The sequence below is a fragment of the Haematobia irritans genome, chromosome 5 (genome assembly GCF_050003625.1).
Source record: "Haematobia irritans isolate KBUSLIRL chromosome 5, ASM5000362v1, whole genome shotgun sequence".
NCBI classification, from domain to species: Eukaryota; Metazoa; Arthropoda; class Insecta; order Diptera; family Muscidae; genus Haematobia; species Haematobia irritans.
Genome location: NC_134401.1, coordinates 141,786,709 through 141,804,435, shown reverse-complemented (window position 1 = coordinate 141,804,435; position 17,727 = coordinate 141,786,709). Strand labels below are relative to the sequence as shown.

The window sequence follows — 17,727 nt, the reverse complement described above, 5'->3', positions numbered from 1 at the left end:
AGTCCCCGGTCTAACAAAGAAAACACATTTTTTTGTCAAAATTCGTTTTTATTATTCAACATAGTTCTCTTCAAGAGCGATACAACGATTATAACAACCTTCCAATTTTTTGATACCATTTTGGTAGTACTCCTTCGGTTTTGCCTCAAAATAGGCCTCAATTTCGGCGATCACCTCTTCATTGCAGCCAAATTTTTTCCTTGCGAGCATCCTTTTGAGGACTGAGAACAAGAAAAAGTCGCTGGAGGCCAGATCTTGAGAATACGGTGGGAGGGGAAGCAATTCGAAGCTCAATTCATGAATTTTTGCCATCGTTCTCAATGACTTGTGGCCGTTTTGCCGCGATTTCGACCTTCAAACACTCCAATGACGCCATATAATAGTCACTGTTGATGTGTTTCCAAGATAATCGATAAAAAATATTCCATGCGCATCGCAAAAAACAGAGGCCATTACTTTGCCAGCGCACTTTTGAGTCTTTCCACGCTTCGGAGACGGTTCACCGGTCGCTGTCCACTCAGCCGACTGTCGATTGGACTCAGGAGTGTAGTGATGGAGCCATGTTTCATCCATTGTCACATATCGACGCAAAAACTCGGGTGTATTACGAGTTAACAGCTGCAAACACCGCTCAGAATCATCAACACGTTGTAGTTTTTGGTCAAATGTGAGCTCGCGCGGCACCCATTTTGCACAGAGCTTCCGCATATGCAAATATTGATGAATGATATGACCAACACGTTCCTTTGATATCTTTAAGGCCTCTGCTATCTCGATCAACTTCATTTTACGGTCATTCAAAATCATTTTGTGGATTTTTTGATGTTTTCGTCGGTAACCACCTCTTTCGGGAGTCCACTGCGTTCACCGTCCTCCGTGCTCATTTCACCACGCTTGAATTTTGCATACCAATCAATTATTGTTGATTTCCCTAGGGCAGAGTCCGGAAACTCATTAACAAGCCAAGTTTTTGCATCCACCGTATTTTTTCCCTTCAGAAAACAGTATTTTATCAAAACACGAAATTCCTTTTTTCCATTTTTTTTCACAATAACAAAAGTTGCTTCATAAAAGACGGTCTATCTCACAAACTAATAGACTTACAGACGTCAAATTTTGACAAGAATCATTTGAAGTTTGGTACTGTTTAAAAATAATATGCATTTAATACTAGCGACGTCATCTATGTGTCAGACTTATCTGCCAACCTGTTAATTTATGGGCATAAAGAATCACTAAATGTTTATTTTATGCAAATCATCTTCCAAATGCTGGAGAAATAATAATGGGAATTAGCTCAGCATGTATTTATGAACCAAAATTTACTTCTAAATACTCAAGAAGTAAAATTAGGGAGCCACTGTGGTACAATGGTAAGCATGCCCGCCTTGCATACACAAGGTCGTGGGTTCGATTCCTGTTTCGACCTAACACCAAAAAGTTTTTCAGTGGTGGGTTATCCCACCTCAGTAATGCTGGTGACATTTCTGAGGGTTTCAAAGCTTCTCTAAGTGATTTCACTGCAATGTGGAACGCCGTTCGATCTCGGCTATAAAAAGGAGGTCCCTTGTCATTGAGCTTAACATGAAATCGGGCAGCACTCAGTGATAAGGGAGTAGTTCACCAATGTGGTATCACAATGGACTGAATAGTCTAATGGCGTTTTCGATTCGCAAAAAATGTGTTGCCTTGGTGTTAACCTACTTTTTCCCTCGTTGCATTTTTTCCCCAATGATAGTGTCATTCCAAAGTTATTGTTCATTCATAATATTGTGCGGGATACACGATCCAAAATCTATGACAGTGTCCTTCATATTTTCCATTCAATTTCGAGAATGTTACACCTTTTTTCCCAATCGAAATCGCCATAAGTGAGCGTGATACATCGGGCTGCCACCTAACCTAACCTAAGAAGTAAAATTCGATGATCGATCTAAATGAATGCGTTTTTAAAAATGGGCTGATGTGAAACACATTCAACTTATTTATAATATGGGATATTATTTATTTCGAAGCTGAGTAAAATGGAAATTAGCGCCTGGCCCCCAAATAAAATCTTGCGTCTATTTTTAATCCAAATGCTCTATTTGCACCATATACTATAAGCCTTGAAATTAAGAGTAAAGTTTTTTGATATGTTGAGTACTCGCTGTACTTATTTAAGAATGTAGAAAAAGCAAATTTCATCCAAACCATTATTATTAGTCTGTTTTTTTTTTTAACTGAATAAATTTCGAAAAATTCCCACAAAAATCTCCAAATTTTTGGTAATTCCCCATAAAATCACCATCTCAAAAATTTCGTCCCCATGAGAAAATATACCCATATTTGGGGGGAAAAAAAAATCAATTGTTTCCAATTGGCTTAACTGTTGTTAAAGTCAATTTCAACTTTCATACACTCAAAAAAAAGTGAACTCTCTATTTCACTAAAGCCAATTTAACTTTATTTTAGTTCATACAAATATTATGTTTGGAGAAAGTTTCCTTTACTCTAATAATTTTTTGCGTAAGTTAGTTACATTAATTAAAACCGAGGAAAAAAATATACACAAATGAAGATTAAAGATTAACTAAATTCGTGTCTTCCACAAAATAGTTCAGTTTTTCTTTAAATTTGCAAATTTTACTACAAATACGTTCATCATGAACTTCGTATGTCACTAAAGACATTCTTGCAATTTTAAACTCCAAAATTTTCTTTGAAACTACAAATTTTTCTTTAACAAGTGAAAAAACTTAATTATGTGTAATAAATTTTCTTGAATTTGTCGAAAAATATTTACTTATTTTAATGACATCGGCGTGATGCCAGCGTTTGTAATACTGTTCAGTTAAAATTTTCTAAAAATTTTCAAAATTTTCTAAAATTAACCGAAATTTTTCTTCCTGGTGGGTTCACTGTTTTTTCAGTGTAGCGGTTTTCATTTAATGTTTTCAATTAACACAAAATCGGTTTCCCAGGAATGGTCGCTTGAGTTTAATGATCAGCCAGAAGTCAGACGATGCTACCTTTATTCCCATTTATGTTTGATAATTTGTATACAAAGTGATGCTTAATATTTGTTTAATGTTACCATTACTTCCCAAACAACCCTCGTTTTTCTCCTTTCTTGATGGCCATAAAACAACTAAAACTTAAAGACCATTTAATTAAAGCATTTATATGATTATTGTTATCATCTACAGGTTCATTGGCTGATGGTGGTACTGGCAGTGTCATCGGCAAATCTCATTTAGAATTATTGACACGTCAAACGCACAAGTTTAATATCAAATCATCGCCTCCGTCGCCATTGTCTCCTTCATCAGTATCGGCGTCCTCATCGCTGCTTGGTATGGCTCCTGTCTTAACAACGGCGAATATCAATGGGGAAAGTTGCCAATGTCGATGTTTGCCATATTTGAAAACCTATCGTGAAGATCTTGGAATATGCGTTGACGATATACATGGTGAGTACAGTACAATTAAATTAAACACAAAAACAAAAACACGGGCCATATACAAAGTTGTAACGAATGCAATAAAGCAGTAGCAGCTACATAGGCTATAAATGAAAATGACTGAAAAAGAGACAAAACAAGAAAAATGAAAATCCATTTAAACAAATCGTAACAATGCAAACATACAAAAATACCAACAACAACAACCAAAACAAATCATCCAACAATAATCATAGACCATAACATATGTGCGTATATCTAAACAAATGTCTAGGCTCTAAAGGCCTATGCAATGGAAGTTTCTTTCTTAAGTCTTTCGTTTTTAGTTATTGCTGGATACATTCACAAGAAGAAGAAGATGACAAATGAAGAGTCATACAAGTGAGAAATCCCACCAGAGTAGCAAAATCACTATTATTTTCTAACTCTGTCACCGGCTTGACCACTAATGAAGCATAAAATAATTACTAATCTTTGGATTTCTTACGTTTGCTCAGGGAAGAAAACGTTAATTTGCTAATTGCCGCACATTAAAACACATTGGTTTGTCTATTCATAGTCTGGAAAATTTTACTATGCCTTCGATTACTATGCAATCGACCATCCATTTATTTATTTGCTTTAGGCTATTAAACGGTGCACAGACTATTTATTTTTCATAAAACCCAAGAACACAAAAGTGTGGAGACTCTAGGGTAATTTTTTGTTTTCGTGATATAGAAAAAAATCATACCATGCAATCAATTCATGAGTTTTCAATTATAGATATTTTGCGCGCAATTTTCATTGGATTTTATTGCCATTTTGATTTGCCTATATGCGCCGTTAGTTCTGAACGTTGTCTGCAGGTGATTGAGAATAATGAAGGTCATTTGTCGGTTAAGGGCTTCTGGTTGCCTCTGAAAATTGTTAGAATTTTATTGGCTTATCTCATAAATAATTGTATTTATTTTATGCTTCTATTTGGAGAGAATAAAATAAATAATACTTTGTTAAACGTACTACAACCAGAAGGATTACGAGTATTTTTTTTCAATGATTTTATTGAAAAGCGAGTTTCTGGGTAAACACTATACAGTTTGAAAAGAGTCTAATAAAATTAGAATATTGTAAATATTTTTGTCAGGAAATGGGTGGTATATTGGAAGAGAGGGTGGATCTCTCAATTGTCCCACGTCAAAATTGCCCGCGTTGTCCTTAAATCTATACCTTTCCAAGGACTGGATATTTGCAAGATTATCACAATGGACTGAATAGTCTAAGTGAGCCTGAATCTTAATCGGGCTGCCACTTTAACCTAACCTAACCTTTGCAAGATAGCAAATGTGTCGTTCTTCTGTTGAGATTGTTTTTTATTTCGATTAAAATAAAAAGTATATTAACTTTGTCATTCCGTTTGTAACACAGCGAAATATTGCTCTAAGACCCCATAAAGTATATATATTCTGGGTCGTGGTGTAATTCTGAGTCGATCTAAGCATGCCCGTCTGTCTGTCTGTTGAAATCACGCTAACTTCCGAACGAAACAAGCTATCGACTTGAAACATGGCATAAGTAGTTGTTATTGATGTAGGTCGGTTGATACTGCAAATGGGCCTTATTGGACCACTTTTACGTATAGCCCCCATACGTATAGCCCCATACGGAGCCTCTTTTTCGATCCGGTTGAAATTTGGTACGTGGTGTTAGTATATGGTCTCTAAAAACCATGCAAAAATTGGTCCATATCGGTCCATAATTATATATAGCCCCAATGTAAACCGATCCCCAGATTTGATCTCCAGAGCCTCTTGAAGGAGCAAACTTATCCGATCGGGTTGAAATTGGGTACATGGTGTTAGTATATGGTTTCTAATAACCATGCAAACTTTGGTTCACATCGGTCCATAATTATATATAGCCCTCATATAAACCGATCCCCAGATTTGGCTTGCGGAGCCTCTTATCCGATCCGGTTGAAATTTGGTACGTGGTGCTAGTATATAGTCTCTAATAACCATACAAACTTTGGTTCACGTCGGTCCATAATTATATTTAGCCCCCATATAAACCGATCCCCAGATTTGACCTCCGGAGCCTCTTATCCGATCCGGTTGAACGTCCTGGAACATCTTAGTAGGACTACCGCTTCGACAACTGCTCATGAAACAGTCTGGGACAAACTTTTGGGATCCTGTTTCCATCTGTATCGCACCAGAAAAGAATATGTTGAACAATAAATAATTCTGATAGTTGTATTGTAGTAAAAGTGTGGATTCAAAAAGATTTTGATATCAAGTGAATATAAAAATCAATAAATTATATGACAATTAAAAATGTTAATAAACTGGAGCACTAGTACCAGTCCTGTAATGGGTCCATTAGTGGCAATTTGCACTAATTTCCCGTAGGGTGGTGAGTTGATTATGGCTCAAATAGGAATTGCAATAAAAATCAAAAATCTATCAAACTTAAAAAAGTCGATTTCTTGAACATTTTAACAATTCAAAAAAGTCGACTTTCAATATATGAATTGTTTAAATAAAAGACATTCCCATTTCAATCCAAATTCGATTTTTTGACTTTTTCATTAAAGTTCGATTAGTCGTTTTTGGTCATAATAAAATGTCGATTAGTCGATTTGGACCAACATCAGAAGATTACAAAAAATCGACTTCGAATGTTTATTAAAAAAAAAATCGTTAAAGGGGTACTAAAAAATATGTGATTTTGATTTGCACATGTAACTTTCTGCGACAAATAGTATTTGGATAAAGCTTTGTTTTATTCTATTGTTGGTCATTTTGGGCTATGGTATGCGGGTTGGGACTCTCACCTGAGAGGTGAGAGCCCAACCTGAGCATTTTTGCCAAAGACACCATGTGTCTATCTCGTCTCCTTCTGGGTGTTGCAAACATATGCACTAACTTATAATACCCTGTCTCACAGTGTGGCGCAGGATATAAAAATTACCCACAATATCCACGTTAAAAATAAATCATCTTGACGAGTTAGTTTAAATTTTGGTCGTTGGTATGCACTCAAAAAAGGTGAACCCTTTATTTCACTAAAGCCAATTTAACTTTATATTAGTTCATGGAATTATTAAATTTGGAGAAAGTTTCCTTTACTTTAATAATTTTTGCGTACTTTAGTTAAATGAACTAAAAACAGGAGAAAATGCTACACAAAGGAAGCATAAAGATTAACTAAATTCGTCCTTCCTACAAAATTGTTCACTATTTCTTTAAATTTGTAAATTTTACTGCAAATGCGCCCATCTTGAAATATGAATGGCACTAAAGACATTCTTGCAATTTATAACTGCAAGTTTTTCCTTCAAACTACAAAATCTTCTTTAACAAGTTAAAATTTTCTTTAACGAGTTAAATTATGATTAATAAATTTTCTTGAATTTGTCGAAAAATATTTACTTATTTTTGTGATATGGGCGTGATGTCAGCGTTTCTAATACAGTTTCGTTAAAATTTTCTAAAAGTAATCTACATTTTCTAAAATTAACCAAAAATTTTCTTCCTGGTGGGTTCACTGTATTTCCAGTGTAGAATTCTACAAAATGTTTGAAATTTCGACAGCAGCTATTTAGTCGAATTTATTACACGTTATAGTTAAATACTCTCATGTCAATCAGTTTGGCTTCGTATCATCCGATTGTCACCAATATGGTCATATTGCCGCTATTTATTCAACGGTATTGTTTAAGTTTTTCACAAGGTGGCCCTGAAATTTAAATATCTCCATCGGTTCAGATTTATATAAAGTCCCTATTTCTATTTTATAGAAAATCTGCTAAAAATTATATTTTCTATATAAATAGGTCCCTGAAGTCAAATTTAAAGAATATTCTTGAAGGTTCAGGTAAACTCATATTTCCATTTTATGGAAAATTTGGTCTTTTTTTAAATAGAAATATATTTCTGTAAGCAATTTTGTTGAAATTGTTTTTATGTGTAAATATTTTATCTATAGGGAAATATTTTCAAAAAAATATATGTATAGGTAATTTCTCCAATATAGTAATTTTTCACAATTTTGTGCAAGTTTAATCAATGTTCGAATTATTACTGTTAATTTCAAAATAAATATGCGGCAAAATAGTTTCTCTAAATTAAATCAATATAATGATTTCATGCGATATTTGACTTTTAAAACAAAAATTGCCATTTGATGTAAATGATAACATAACAACATAAATGTTTTTCATTCAATTTCTCACATACATACCACCTACTTCATTTCACTTTCTCTACCATATATGTTTATTATATCCAAGACTAATAATATTACCACATTTTTTTAGAGATGTTGTTTTTGTGTTTTTTTATACGAAACGGATTCCCATTAGAAATGATAAAGTAATGTATATGTACTCTACATTAAGTATATTATGGTATTATAGTGTTTGGAATAACGCACAAAAATCGAAATCTAAGTAACTGAAAACATAATGTTGTGGACTTTTAGAAAACGTATAGTTAAAAAAATACCACCTTTTTGTCATATATACTCATCTCAACATTTATCTGCGATTCACTTTCCATTTCAGTTGGAAGTTGTAGTTGGCTATCTTCTTCTATTTTCTTGCTTGTCATTTTATCAACAATCCAAGTAAGACAAACATACAGGCATTACATATTGTATTGCGGTTGGTATTGTTATGGTTTTTTATTTAGTTAATTTTTTTTATTGTGGTCGCATATAAAATTAAATTATTTCCATTTGTTTTGGTTTATTGTTATGATATAAAGAAAAATGCTTTACAAACCAAAAAATCCCAACTATTGCGACATTTCTTCTTCTTCTTCTTCATCTTCTATGAAATCTCATGGGGAGTTAGGTGATGCACACTAACACAAAAACAATGGCAATTAATAAAATACCACAAAAAATTCTCCCATTTGTTATGCCAGCCAAAAATTTTCTTTTTTTTCTCATTCCTTTTACAAACAAACGAGGAAAAAACTATCGCAAATCTCCCCACAGATATGACAGTGCAAAAACCACAACCACAGAGCTACCACAATTTATTGGGCATGGGATGGGAAAATTTGCAGTAAATTAAATCTTAAATTTGAAATGAGATGCAGCATGTTTGGTTTGGTTACAGCTGTTGTCTTTGGTTTGTGAGTGGCTGATTATAAAACTGACACATTGTAAACTTCCTTGTAGGCAGACTTAATTGTGGTGTGGTTTTTAAAACAAAAGACTTAAGACACAAGCTTATGTAAGGGGAAACTATGAAGAAACGAAACAAAATTAGAATGTACCAATATTGTAATTAGACTTTGATTAATTCGGGAGTCACCATGGTGGTTGGCTAAAACAAATTCGAAAAAGTCAAAATATCAAAAAGTCAAATTTTCCAAATTTTGAAAAAAGTCGAAGACTTCAAAATGTAGTTATTTTGTTTCTGATTATAATCCATAATACAAATCCTATAAAAGTGTCATCCACATCCTGCTGTAATTCATTTTCACTTCTTTCATATACCTCATCACTGTAGTAATAAACGAGAATTTCATATCTATCATACATTTGTAAATCCATAAACATCCTTGCAAGCAGATGTAATTGTAATGTGAAAACATAAGTTTATGCAATATTGCCGTACATTTTAATTAAGTCACCATGGCAGCTACCAACAGCAAAAAAAATTGAGCTAAATTAAAAAACAGTCGAAAACACAATAATTAACTTTTCTAAATTTTGAAAAAGTCGAACACTCGAAAAGGCATTATTTTGTTTATGATTATAATCCAATTAATTCTTTTCTGGTTTACCAAATTCTTAGTTTTTTCATACACCTAATATCTCTTTTGTCATAAATTTGTAAATCCACTAATTGTCCACCCATAAATCTTTTGAAACAATTTAAAATATTTTTCGACACATTCCTCATGGTAATAAATCAAAATATATTCTATGAATTATTACCATTAATGCATTGTTATTTATGTGGTTTTATCATTGGTGGGTGGTTTGTGGTGATGATATTTTAGAGTAAATTTACTTCTAATGAAACCGTACTACAAATGCCATATTATTAGTTCAAATAACTATTTCCGTTCCACATATTATTCGAATCGTAAAACAAGCAAACCAAAAGAAAATAATAAAACTACTGTAGCATCATTTGTGGAAGCATTTTTGTGTGTATTTTACTAGCAGACAAATAATAATGACCACCAAATCAACCAGTTATGGTTCCCACATATGGCTCAATAATTAAAATTATTGCAGTGAAAGTGTAAATATGATTGATTAATGATGACAACGTTGATGAACTGACCTTTGAAATGTGAGTTTTTCTATTCCAGTATTCTAAAGAAAGTGAAAATATTACCTAGTCATTATTTTGTGTAGCCTAGAGTTACAAAAGTTGGATGATGTTATGTTTTCAACAAATTTGTTTTATAAAACCATAATTGTTTTTTTTTTTTTTAAGAGCCAGAATCATATATGAGATAAAAACAAAAATGTTAATTAACATGCTTATATGGTATTTTACAAAAAAAAAAAAAAAAAAAAAAATACTGCAATAATGTTTTGCATATTTGTAACTAATTTTACTCATAGTAGATATGTCTTGTCATACTTGAAGAATTTATGTAAACTAAGTGTTGATCTCTAAGTATCCCAATGGCATTAACAATATATGACATCCATTTATTGTTATACCATAGTCAATAAAAATCCATTATCATCGATCATTTTACTAAATTGTCATCTTATCACTCTGCTTTCTACAACCAATCGTTTTGTTGTCTCCCAGTCTTCACTAGGTTGTAATAATATTGATTTAATTTATAAGAGGAAGTTGGAAAAAAACGGAAATGACACATGTTGTCAAGTTGCAAAGTAATTAATACGATCCCCATGAGAATTTGTTATGTTAATTTGTTACGTAATAGAATATCCTATGGCAAGAATTGGCATACTATATTGCATCAGCTAGTTACCTTCAATCAAAGTTCTTTTCTAGAGATAAATGGAGTATTTTCATCATAGAATGGTGATGGGGGTATAATAAATTTTCCTTTTGCAACACATTGAAGTATCGACTTCCGACCGTATAAACAGCGTTGCCACTACGAAATTTTATTTTGGATCAACATTTTTCCACAATTGGACCTAAATTCGAACCAGCGGACCATTTTTCCAATTTACAAAACAAACAAATGACATATAAAAGTTATAATTTTACTTCAATAGAAAATTTTATCAAAATTTTATTTCTATAGAAAATTTTGTCAACATTTCATTTTTATAAAAAATTTTGTCAACATTTTATTTCTATAGAAAATTTTTGTAAAATTTAGTTTCTAAAGAAAATTTTGTCAAAATTTTATTTCTATAGAAAATTTTATCAACATTTTGTTTCTGTAGAAAATTTTCGTAAAATTTAGTTTCTATAGAAAATTTTGTCAAAATTTTATTTCTATAGAAAATTTTATCAAAATTTTATTTCTATAGAAAATTTTGTCAAAATTTCATTTCTATAGAAAATTTTACCAAAATTTTATTTCTATAGAAAATTTTATCAAAATTTTATTTCTATAGAAAATTTTCGTAAAATTTTATTTTATCAAAATTTTATTTCTATAGAAAATTTTATCAAAATTTTATATCTATAGAAAATTTTCGTAAAATTTTATTTCTATGGAAAATTTTGTCTAAATTTTATTTCTATAGAAAATTATGTCAACATTTTACTTCTATATAAAATTTTGTCAAAATTACATTTCTTAGAAGATTTTATCAAAATTTTATTTCTATAGAAAATTTTGCCAAAATTTCATATCTATAGAAAATTTTATCAAAATTTTATTTTTTATAGAAAATTTTCGTAAAATTTTTTTTCTATGGAAAATGTTGTCAAAATTTGATTTCTATAGAAAATTTTGTCAACATTTTATTTCTATAGAAAATTTTGTCAAAATTTGATTTCTATAGAAAATTTTGTCAAAATTTGATTTCTATAGAAAATTTTATTCCAACAGAATATTTTGTCAAAATTTGATTTCTATAGAAAATTTTGTCAAAATTTTATTTCTATAGAAAATTTTGTCAAAATTTGATTTCTATAGAAAATTTTGTCAAAATTTTATTTCTATAGAATATTTTGTCAAAATTTCATTCCTATAGGAAATTATACCAATTTATTTTTCTATAGAAAATTATCGCAAAATTTTATTTCTATATAAAATGTTTACAAAATGTTTACAAAATTTTGTATTCTAAGACGATATAACGATTTCCATCTGCCTGTCTATTGTGATCACGCCACAGTCAATTATAGTGCTATTGCTTTGAAATTAAGGACATATTCACCTTGGACTTCTAGACATCACAGCTGTTATCTGGTTTGCTTGAAATTGAAATCTAGAGATATTTTAGGTCCATTATTCACTCGGATGCGTTGACGAGGGCTGGTTTTTATTTGGCGGAATTGAGCATCCCTAGCTTGAAATCTGCCAAATGACAGCTATATCGCAGTAAAACATACTCATAAAGTTTTATTTACAGCAACTTAAAAGATTCACCTCACCTAAAAAAATGGAATCAAATCGTGAACATTTTCGTGTGATTATTTTTTTACAATTTCGACAATTAACTCAACAACTGTGCATCGATGAAATCAATTAAATTTTTGGCGACTAAGCTCCGTCAAGCACCAGTGTTTATCGATGCTATCATAGTCGTAATTCATTTCAAGACGAATTTTGTGAAAAATCAGTAGTTATGCCGCAAACCATTGATGCTGCCCGCCAACTGATATTACCACAACATGTGACCTACATAGATTTAGTTTTTTTTCTGATTCAATCACGAAATTAATTGATTTCATTAGCAAATTTCAATTATTTTTTTTAATTGATTAAATTAAAAATTTAATTGATGTTAGTTGCAAAACTCAATTAAGCTTTTAATTAAAAACGAAACTACTTTGAAACACTCACTTAACTGACTTAGTATTTTTAATTTCATAAAAAAATATTTATTATTTCAAATAAAGTTTTAACTAAAAATTTAAAAAATTTCTATAATTTTTTTCCTGACTTGATTTTGATTAAAATGTTAATTGTTTCAATTATTTTTTAAATTAAAAATCTAAAAACTTTCAATCATTAACTTAATTGACTTAATGTATCTAGTTTGATTAAAAATTTTATTGTGTCAATTAATTTTTAATTGAAAAGGTTTTCGGCTTCCATCAACAACAGTTGAAAAATTTTTGGAGATTTTTTTTCTGTGTATCGTGAGATGGCGACAACCTTTAGGCATTAGTTAGACCAGCTTATATACAATATGGTATGAACATTTGACCGTCAAAAACATTTGTTGGCTTTGGATCCTACACAATTTGTAAATGGCTCAAAAAAGGCTCGTGTTGATTGGTCGAAAGAAATCTGTGATATCGTGACAGGTGATGAATTGTGGATTTACGCACATGAAAGTAAACAGAAAACGACTGTATGGATCTTTCAAGAGGAGCCAAATCCTACAAAAGTATGACATTCACGCAAATTATCGCAAGTTTTTTTTTTTTGAAAAAAATTGAACTTGTCGCAATGGTATCACTAGAACAACGCAGAACAGTCAATTTTGTGTGGCCAGTTTCTTCCAAGAAATCAGGCAAACTAACCGCCATAGACGGATCACTTTTCACCACGAGAATGCGAACTCTCACATATGGGCTCAAACAACTGAATTTTGAGAAATCAAAATATCATTTTGACAGTTCATCAGCCGTATGCTTCTGACTTGATACCGAAAAAACTTCTTTATATTCCCGTACGTAAGAACTAAAATTAGAGGTCAACTTTTTTCGACACCTAAAGGAGCGATTGAAGCGTTCAGATTATTTTGAAAAACAAAAAATCGATTTTCGATGATTAATAGTTTTTCTTTGTTCTCTAATCCCGAAAGATAAAAGACAACCCTCGTACGTAAACTGTTGTTACTGCTGTCTTCTGCCAAGCGTTAAACTTATTAATTTGTTATATTTTATCATGAAGCAATATTAATTTTTTATTTTATTTTATATTTTCAGAATGTTCACTTTCACCCTTTGTCAGTGGTTCCTCTTCAGAGAAAATTCCATATGTATTTCTTCCCCTAAGAGGTCAAATTATCTATCCTAGCAGAGAAATACATTTTACAGGTGAACAATTCTCAAAATTATATACAAGCATTGTTCAACTTAAAATCATTTTAATTGATTTTACAGAAATTCGAACACCCGTGTGTGCTGTTACCGGAGCCCAATATCTAACATTGAATGGATGGTCTGATTTACGCAATCCCATCGATAATGATTACCCATTTCGTATGTTTCGTGATGAAGGACGGACTTTTCTTCAGGTAATAAATATTATCACAAACCAAAAAAAAATGAAAGCATTCATAAACAATTTCACTGATTTGATATTAAAATTCATGCTTAATATTGCGTTTATTTGGTGGGACACAACAAATGAGATTTTAGTTGTGTTTATCTTCCACAAAAGAATAATTTTTATATCTTAATTTATAAAAGTAAGTAACTAGGTTGAATGTCTAACATGAAAAGCCAATTAGAAAAACAGAAAACTATGTTGTGTTTTGTGCTTCAGCACCTATAACAACATTAACACTCTATTTATTTGCCTATACGAGAGAAATATGGCTAGTACATAAAGCTATGCAAGAAATGAAATAAAATTTAGAGAAAAGTAACTTAATCATTCTCACATCTAGACATAATTTCTAACAATTTTCTTTGCTGTCTGATGAGATTGCGTGACTAATGTTTACATATTCATAAGCGTATCAATTTTTCAATGAAAGTCTTTCAGTAATATACTGCCTAAAAGTAAGTTTGTCGTTTAAGTCTTTCGTTTAGTGGTCTAGGCTGAAACGTTTAGCAAAGCCATATTGTTAGCGACATTTTTAACAAATGAACACTTTTATGGCTGTTACAAACCACAATAACAACAATAAAATTATTTTTTACATTTTAATGTTTTCATTGTTGTTGTATTATTCTTTTGCAAATTTGTTTAAATTATTTTTATTTTACTGTTTTTTTTTTTCGTTTATCCATTGTGTCTTTGACTTTTCCTTCCTCTTTTTTTTAGTGGTTAGGTGAAGCTGATCTTCGTCACAAAATGCAAGGTCGCCTTATTGTTGTACATCTGGTGTGTCGTGACATGACGCTACCACTGAATATAACTACTTCCAATGGTAAGTAAATATTTTATTAGTTTTCACCTCCATTTACTGTGATTTATTGGAAACTTGTCCTTCTACATTTTGTTGTTGTTTTTGTTTTTTTCTTGTTTAAGATCATATTATGCCGCCTAAAAATGTATTTTCTCCTTGTGTTGCCTTTCGTGTCAATGGCAGTCCTGTGAAGTTTGCCAATAGTAAGTATTTGTGTATGAATATAATAAAAGATTTCATGCAAAAATAAAAAAATGTGCACAAATTTCAAAAGTTCAAAGTGTCGCCATGATAAATTGTGAGGACGTTTTTCAATGGAGTTGTTTTTAAAACCCAGTTGACCTATTGCCAAATGTTTAACTATTTAGGAAAGGGCATGTGAAAATTTCATTTGCAACTTGTACTTTCACTTCTCAAGAAGTGCAATTAGAAGGTTGCTGTATTTGGGTTTATATCAAAATGTAATCCAATATAAATAGCCCCGATTCTTGTTTAAAAAAGAGAAATCACAAGAACCTCTATGTAGTATAATATCATGTCATGGATTGACCAAATTAAATTTTTCGTATAATTTTTTGAGATTTTCATCGATTTTTTTTTGTGGTCATGGTATAACCTCGTTTTCTCTCCAGGATTAATATTTAACACTTGGTCAGACACATGAGTCTGGCCAGAACTTTTTCGATTCTAATTGTAATTAAAATACATTTATAATATAGCTAGAGACTTGAAACTTCAGGTACCCTCCTAAAATTTTATTACCTATCGATGTGTGAAAAAATCAGGACGGAAAATACGACTGTATTAATGTAATAATATCAACAAAATAGCATATTTTCCATATAAATACATTCAAATACATAGTGGGTCTGGCCAGGCCTAATGTGTTACGAATGTGACTATCGAAACATGTGTATGACGGAGGGTTAAGGAGGTATGACCAACACAAGCTATTTTTATAAACCTTCGATTTTTTGAGGATTTTTTTATCGAAATTTAGATTTTTTTTGGGTTGTCACGAATTAACCTCCTTTTCGCTCTAGAACTCATATATGTAGAGATAAATACGATAAAAATGAATTTTTCTTACTCATCATTTCGATGCCCTCATTTCTGAGTACGCTAAGTCAACTTAGCATGGTTTGATGGAGTCCGCTGTTTTTTATTCGGATTGATGTGATTTGCATCCTGTCAAAAGTTCGAATTTATTGGACACTTCTATCAAAAGTTATGGTTAATATTGTACTTAGTCTGTGACTACAATTTTTAAAAAATGGTCAAAAAGCTTTGTTCGGTCTAAAGTGGTCTAAGTCTTTTTTAGCCATGTTCTATTATAACTATTTTGAGATCGTACATACTAAAAAAATGTAATAAATATGATTTTAAGACCGAAAATAAGGGAATTTCTATTTTATACGGTTTTTGCGAAATTCAAAAAAAAAACTTTGAACTTGTTTCCTGTAAAATTCACTTTTTAGACTTGGCGTACTTTGGAATGAAGACATCGATTTGATATCATATCATATCATACCATATCACAGTATTAGAATCCAGCAAAAAAATGGAAGTTCTTCTAAAGGCACAACTTTAAAAGCACTTCCAAAAATGTCCTCCCAAAGAAGTTCTTTATTTTAGCTGCACAGGAAGTTCATTTGAGTCAATTTTGTTTATAACTCACTTTTTTCATATTTTTAATGGAAAATTTTAAATTTTTTGTTTCAAATAGGTTAAAAATAGATTAAGAATTAATAAAATGGTAAAAATTATTTAAATTTTGCCGAAAAAATGCAAAATCCATTCTAGAAAAATAACGAATTTTTGAAAATATTTGATGTCAAACGTTCCACACAAGCGTAAGAATGCATTAAAACTCAAAAAAAATGTAAAACTTATTTATTCGTCAAAATATCCAAAATTTTCTTAATTAACAATCAAAACACTGAATTCGCATCACACCTTAAAAAGTGATGCAAAGTCAGTGCAACGGCTGTAAAAATGGTGGACATCCGTCCTATGACAAGCCCATGTTAAATTCATCGCTTCTGCGCCACTTCCGGATCCAATAAGAACAATTTCACTACTTTTTTGGCCACCTTTTTTGCTGGGAACTTAATTTAATTTTCCGTTTTTTTTTCTTCCCAGATGTCTCCGAAGTTCTCTTCCAATCAGAAGCAACCGCAACACTAGCCTCTACCTCGGATGGTATGTCCACCAAGGAGTACATAGTAATTGGTGTATGCAGTCTTCTACTGGGTCTCATATATGTTTCGTCAGTATTCTTGTATTTGCATATGAAGAAACGTAAAGGACGCGATCAGCCACGTATGCGTAACTCTCTTGACGATCTAACCAATGAAATAAATTATCCCAAAAATGATCAGGTGACATTTGGAGCACCCTTTACCCGAAGTGGTAGTCTCTATTCGGTGGGAAGCTTAGCCACCACTAATGAACCCAGATCTAGAGCCAGTTTGAGCAGTCTAAAGGAAGAAATGGGTATTGTTAAAAATAATCCTCTGTTACAACATTTTCCCCAACTCAGTGATCATCATTCGGGATTTACAAGTGACATATCCAACTCGGCATCTGAGTGTGAAATGGATGGTGGAGGAGGCGGCAGTGGGGGTGGATATCATGACAAAATGAAACAGGTAAGTTTTGTAAGGGCCAGATATTGTAGTATGGCGATTTCATTTCTTTTTTTTTTAATGTCATAGATGCAAACCAATGCCTTGATTCATCCCCAAATGGGTATGATGGCCAATAGTAGCGATTCTCCCAAAGGGTCACAACATTCTTCAAGCAATGGTAACACAAGTAGTGGTTCAACTATTGAAGATGCTCTAGATCAAAATGGCAATGGTCAGGAAAGCGAATGTTTGCCCCAAGAGAATGTGGCTATTATTGAGGATATGATGACTGAAGAGAAATTGGAAAATTTAAGGGCTATGGTCAATGGCAATGTACGCAAGAAATTATATTTCAATCCAGCCTATTTTGAGCCTCATCTATTGGCGGTGAGTAGAAAACCGATGTGTTTGATCAAATATTTGCAATTTTGGTTTGATTTTCATTTCAG

General features: G+C 31.7%; 1 protein-coding gene across 1 annotated transcript in view; it reads left to right on the top strand.

Annotated features, from left to right (window-relative positions):
- sha (shavenoid) overlaps positions 1–17,727 on the top strand; it is a 70,603-nt gene that overhangs the window by 47,711 nt on the left and 5,165 nt on the right. The window contains exons 4-10 of the mRNA XM_075311077.1: positions 3,189–3,452; positions 13,498–13,608; positions 13,675–13,808; positions 14,564–14,669; positions 14,771–14,851; positions 16,791–17,299; positions 17,366–17,665. Coding sequence (XP_075167192.1) covers positions 3,189–3,452; positions 13,498–13,608; positions 13,675–13,808; positions 14,564–14,669; positions 14,771–14,851; positions 16,791–17,299; positions 17,366–17,665 — 1,505 coding nt within the window. The remainder of the gene's footprint in view (positions 1–3,188; positions 3,453–13,497; positions 13,609–13,674; positions 13,809–14,563; positions 14,670–14,770; positions 14,852–16,790; positions 17,300–17,365; positions 17,666–17,727) is intronic.